The sequence below is a fragment of the Myotis davidii genome, unplaced genomic scaffold (assembly GCF_000327345.1).
Source record: "Myotis davidii unplaced genomic scaffold, ASM32734v1 scaffold135, whole genome shotgun sequence".
NCBI lineage: Eukaryota > Metazoa > Chordata > Mammalia > Chiroptera > Vespertilionidae > Myotis > Myotis davidii.
In genome coordinates, this window is record NW_006289813.1 from 6,013,363 (window position 1) to 6,019,298 (window position 5,936).

The 5,936-nt window shown below is 37.4% G+C and overlaps 1 protein-coding gene across 3 annotated transcripts; it reads left to right on the forward strand.

Moving 5' to 3' along the window:
* Nucleotides 1–6: 6 nt before the first annotated feature.
* On the forward strand, nucleotides 7–3,951 carry SMIM15 (small integral membrane protein 15). Of its 3 annotated transcripts, XR_001513638.1 has the most exons (4): nucleotides 7–159; nucleotides 986–1,122; nucleotides 2,017–2,335; nucleotides 2,518–3,951. XR_001513638.1 is itself a non-coding variant. In XM_006762430.2 (3 exons), exon 3 carries the CDS (start codon nucleotides 2,044–2,046, stop codon nucleotides 2,266–2,268), a length of 225 nt encoding a protein of 74 aa, XP_006762493.1. In that variant the 5' UTR covers nucleotides 7–159; nucleotides 986–1,122; nucleotides 2,017–2,043; the 3' UTR covers nucleotides 2,269–3,950. The 3 variants fall into 3 exon arrangements, 2 of the variants coding, with proteins under 2 accessions (XP_006762493.1, XP_015418562.1); XM_006762430.2 differs by having other exon boundaries at nucleotides 2,017–3,950; XM_015563076.1 differs by lacking the exon at nucleotides 7–159 and adding an exon at nucleotides 194–569 and having other exon boundaries at nucleotides 2,017–3,950.
* The last annotated feature ends 1,985 nt before the right edge of the window (nucleotides 3,952–5,936 follow it).

The following is a 5,936-nucleotide window of genomic DNA, read 5'->3' on the forward strand; positions in this document are numbered from 1 at the left end:
AAGAGCGAGAGGGAGCCCCAAGGAAGAGGTGCAAGCGCGGAGGCGGTGAAGCGCCGTCCGCGTAGCGTCGGGCGCGGCTCTGGCCGGAGACCAGCCCGTGAACCCGTAACGGAAGCAGAAAGAGACATTTATTCCTGACAGTGTGGGAGGCCCCGGGAGGTGCGTGGCCTGTGGACTGGCACCCCTGTCTGTGTGTTAATGGGACAACTTCGCCATAAACCAGGCCCTTCACTCCTGCTTTATTCTTTATGGCAAAGTTCCTTTAGCTCCGCGTTTTGCATAAGTTAATTCATTGCTGGGCTGGAGTTGAAACAGGCGGTTCTCTGTGGAGCCTTGGTCCGACTGTGGGGGTGGGAAGGTGAGCTGGGATATGGAACAAGTCTTAGGCACTTGAATGTGTGTTCAGCACAAAACATGAAGAAATCGTAGGCCATAATTAAAACCAGTGGTAATAGTTTTCTTGAGGTGATGGGATTGTGCGTGATTTTTGTTTTGGTTATCTTTTCTGATTCTTCTATGGAGAATACGAATCGTGTAATGGGGAGAGAGAAAAAACTTTAAAGCGTAAGGTGAGGTGTTTGATTTTGTAATTATGTACCTAATCCTATAAGTAAATAGTCGATGGCATATTTAGTATAAAAAGTCCAATATCTAGGAATGGATATGCTATAACATCAGTGAGCTAACATCGTTTTATGTCACTGAATTACAAAATTCATAATTGTATTGTTGAAATAAGTTATTTAGTAAAATACATGCCCTCCAGTAATTAGGATTTTCGTATAGGGCATTTGCAGTTGTAATTATTTCTTTCTAATTAGGAAGAAAGAAATTGATATTAGATGTTTATAACGTGTCAGGCAATTTTAGGTGTCATTTATAGGTTGCATATCTAGTATTTAGAAATTTTTCATTTAAAATTGTATTATAATTATCCTGAAAGTTGTGATTTAAAGCTTGTTTTTTATTCTTTCAACCCACCCAGCATATAGAATTTTAACCGTCTCTCAGAAGTGTGTAGTAGAGCTAAAGAAGAAGACAGCCAACCAGAGGTCATCCTTCTGAAATTGTAATTGGCTCACTAATCCAGGACAAAGTTAGAGATCACAACTCAAGCATAAGGTAGATAATTTTTTAAATTCCAGCTGAAATTGTAAGTGACTGTATATATATATATACCCATTCCTACCAAGGTATTCTAATTCTCTATTTTGAATAGAGGTTGACACAAATGTGAAAGGTAGAAAAGCCTCTAGGGCACAATAAAAAATGACACTCAAATCCACACTCTCCTCATTTGCCAGATGGCCCTCCCTTATCAACTCAAAAGGGAACAAAATCCATGGCACCTGTCATGGTTAATTTTCCCATTATTAAATATATTCTCATTGATTAAATTATGTCTTCAAGTAGGAGTCCTCAAAGCTGAAAGAGGGCATAAAATAGCACGTCACATTTTGCTTATATCTTTTTACATATGAATGGATAGTATTGCAGCTTCTTTTTATTCCTCCATTACCTCTCCTACTCCAAGCATTTCTTGTACTCTGGCTTGTCTTTTTCAAACACCAAAGTTGATGATTTGTATTTTTGTTAATTAATACTTAATAGTACTAAGGCTATGTAAAAAAACACAACAAAAACAAATGGCACTTAGTTCTTTCCTGGAATGAGTATATAAAACTAAAGATTCTTATAAAAGTTTGCTGCTAAATAAAGTTTATCTTGAGTATAGGCAGCATGTGAGAATGCATAGCCTTTATGACAGATTCCTCATGGATTTTACTTTTATTTTCTATACCTTCACATCTTTTAAGTGTCAGTTTTCTGGTTGTCCTAGTTGAATTATTCTTTCTTAACTGGAGATATTCGTCTATTAAAATATTACTAATTAGTACTTTTAAAAAACAAATAACTAATGAGTGATAATGGAATTCTGAGTTAACTGATTGTATAATGTAACTTTTTCAAAATTTGACTAACTACATATTCTTTTCTCTTGTTCTCTCCTTCCAGTCCCCTTTTCCTAACACCGTTACAAAGATGTTTGACATAAAAGCTTGGGCTGAGTATGTTGTGGAATGGGCTGCAAAGGATCCATATGGCTTCCTTACAACCGTTATTTTGGCCCTTACGCCATTGTTTCTAGCAAGTGCTGTACTGTCCTGGAAACTGGCCAAGATGATTGAGGCCAGGGAAAAGGAGCAAAAGAAAAAACAAAAACGCCAAGAAAATATTGCAAAAGCTAAACGACTGAAAAAGGATTGAAGGAATGAACCGGCTCTGCAACCAGAGGAGACTCTTTTGGGAAATTATGCAGCTTTGGAAGGACCCTGTAAGGTTTCTTATCTGGATTTATGATAGTATTTAATAAATGAAGCCTGAGCATATGGAAGAATCATGTTAGTTCTGACCGCTACTGCAGCAGCTTTAAGGCTTCTGTATAGAAGTCTATTGACAGTTATTTATTATGCCAAAAATGCTTTCTAACTGACTTAGTCATTTGCCATTTTGCAGCTTAATACATCCTGTGGAGAAAAAATGACTTTAGATTATGAACTCTACTCAAATACTGGCTCAAAAAGGGTCCTGTTCTGGACAAAGGAAACTAAGAATGTAAAAATGAGAACTGTCCTGAGGTGAAAAGTATGTTTTGGCTTAAAAAGAGATACAGCATATTAATTATATCTTTTGTCATTATTGCTTATATCTTAGAATCATTTCTGGCTTTCTCAAAGCAATTATTATTAATCAGTGAGTACTTCATTTTCTACATTTTCCTCATTCTAGCCTTTGAGAGACTGGTAATTATCAGACATTCTGCCTTTTTAAAATCTAATTTTATAAAAAATTCATCTTGACTGTATAGAGTACCACCTACTAACAGTTTTTGTACTTATGAACACTGCCATTTACCTAGAGATGACTTGTTGAATAGAGTAACACTGTGATTTAAAGCTTGCAGTAAAAATGCTAACCCTTGTAGTACTTTGGAACCAGTTTATTCTTACTCGTGCTAAGAAATGTGAAGTAGTTAAAATGTCTTATCTGATAATTTGCTGATTTTGTAGATACCTCTTAATTTTTATTCCATTTTTTGAACTCATGTAGTGATGTTCTATAATTTTTGATCAAACAAGTTCACGGTGAAAATTAAAATTTCAATTTTGTTTTCAAGGAACTTTCTAAAAGAGTAAGTCATATTTCATAAGTTAAGTGCATGGTCCAAAATTTTACTTCCTATCACTATTTAATAGCTCATTAATATTTTCCTCATCCTGATAATGAATTCTAAATTACAGAAATTATCCAACAGCTTTAATTTAAAAATGAAAGTAGATATTGAAATAAAATTGATACATTTTTATAAGGGGCTTTAGGTTTTTTGGGGGGGCGGGGTAATTAAATAATTGAAGTTAGTTATGTTATGAAAGTTAGACTTTTCAAAGGGTTATGAATTTCATTTGTAGATAAGCATACTTGTAAAAGTTGAGGCTAATGTTTCTTAAATGAGAACCTAAGGACCCCAACCAAGTATGTTTATGGACTGGTATGAACAATACTACCACTATTTTAGGTTGTCAGTTCCTACTTGATGCCACTGTAAACAACACATTGCAACCCTAGGCACTGAAATAATCCAGTGTTTAGTTATGAGCTAGTAATTCAGGTGATCAAGATAAGCTTTTTGTATTATTGAAATGAAAATAATACTTTTAAAAAATGGTTAGGTATAACTACTGACCCTCGTGTCTGCATAAGCCAGTTTAAGAAAAAACTAGGTTAAGATGTATCTAAAATGCTTTTGGGTTTCTGCCATCAAGTTGCTCACAAAAGGTATTTATATACATAGGTCTCACTTATGGCCACATTTTAGAGTAAAAATACTACCACAAAAGAAATATTCCTCTTAATTCTTAGTTATCTATTAAAGCTGTGGTTTCATTGGTTCTGTTGTGATAATTTAAAGGTATTAATTTAACAAATATTTTTTTCTATAATTTCTTTTATAGTCTTAAACATATGCCAATTTTATGTTTGTTTGGCATATGGCATTTGTTGTTTCTTTAGCTTTTCCCAACACTTATGAAGCCTTTTTATACATGTAAGGTCAGTAGATTTTACAATATTGTGTCTGTGTCTTAGTGTGCGTGTGCATGTGCGTGTGCGTGTGTGTGTGTGTGTGTGTGTGTGTTTATGGGGGTGGGAATTCAAAATTGAGCCTACTGTGAGATTTGGGATTTTTTAGAAAAATTAATCTTTTCTCATTGAAACAAATAGCACTGTAGTTAAAAGAATCACATTTACTATTATCCAGAATACTTCTTTTAAAACATTGCCTACTTATATTGTTTGAAGTTCTGAGAAGTAATACCATCAATTACCTTTTTTTTTTTTTTGGCTGGTTTTGGGGTAAAAAAGACAGGCTGCCTGTAGCAAACATTTAAAAACCCCTCCTCCTCTCTGCGAAGTTTGTGGGTCGAAATTTGATCCCTAGTGTCCATGTGATAAACTTCAGCATGGTATTACTACTGTATCAGATGTGCAAGGGCATTTCTAACTTTATTTCTTGAAATTTTAATAAACAAACTGGAAATAAGCCTAGGAAGCTATGAGCTTGAAACCCAATGTTGAAATCCTATATAATAAAAGTATAATATGCAAATTAACGGAACAGTGGAACAACCCGGGGGGAGGGGGGGTGGAGCCAGGGAACAGGGGGCGCCAGGCCAGCCAAGGCACGTGTCAGCAGGCAAAGGGAGGGGATGGCGATTGGGGAGGGGGGGAGCGGCAACCAGCAGTAGTGGAGGCATGATGGGTGGGGAAGAGGGGTCAGAGCCGGCTGCTTGCTGGCCGGCGCCGTCCCGATGGCCCACCCAGTCACCTCCCACAGAGAGTGGCCCCCTGAGGGTTCCCAGACTGCGAGAGGGCGTGCAGGGCTGAGGGACCCCACCTGCCTGAGTGCACAAATTTTTGTGCACTGGGCCTCTAGCCCTATCTAATAAAGCGGGAATATGCAAATTGACTGTCACTCCATAATAAAGATGGTGTCCATAGCCAATAAGGAGGGGATATGCAAATTGATGTGACAAAGATGGCGGTGGCCGGGCCAGGACATTTGCATTGTTGCCATGGTGACGACACAGGTGTTCCGCCCCGCCCGCAGAGGGCCTCTGGGCAGGAGAAAGGTCTTCAGCTGAGCTGAGAGAAGAAAATGGAGATATGAGAAAATTGTCTTATAAGGAAAAGCTTCTTATAACAAAACTAGAAGATTGAGGCAGCGGAGAGCATCTGGGCAGCAGGCTCAGAGAACCACAGAGAGTAGATCTAAGCCATCAGGGCTCCCGGATTGGAGAGGGCTCCCCTGAGGGCTCCCAGATTGGACAGAGTGCAGGTCGGGCTGAGGGAACTCCCCTCGCCCCCTGGCACGAATCCTCATGCACCGGGCTTCTAGTAAATTATAATTAACAGCTCCTTACCCATTCCATCTTTTCTTATAGATGAAGTAAGGGAAAGTGGCAAGGGGCACTTTACACCTCATATGCTTTTCACTTAGAGAAAGTTTGGTTTCTATTTAGGAATGATTGCTTTTATGTTTGCAATTGGTTATAGTATCACTCTGGTTGATATCCTATCTGGACAAATTCTGTATCTCTCAAACATTAAAAGGGATTCCATGTTCAAATACCAAAAGTTTTAGAAACATAAGGTAAAACTTAGGATTCATTCCTTCATCTATGTTGGAGTCTTTTTAACTTAATTTTACTATTATACTCTCAGCTCTTATTTTTTCTTCAAAGAACACAAAAAGCTTTGGCTAAATAAATTCAGGTTTTATTTTAAATAGTGTAGGTAATGCGATGGCCTTAAGAAGATGTAATGGTATTGGCTCAATGCTAATTAAGAAATAAAAATTAAAAAGAAAAATGATAGCT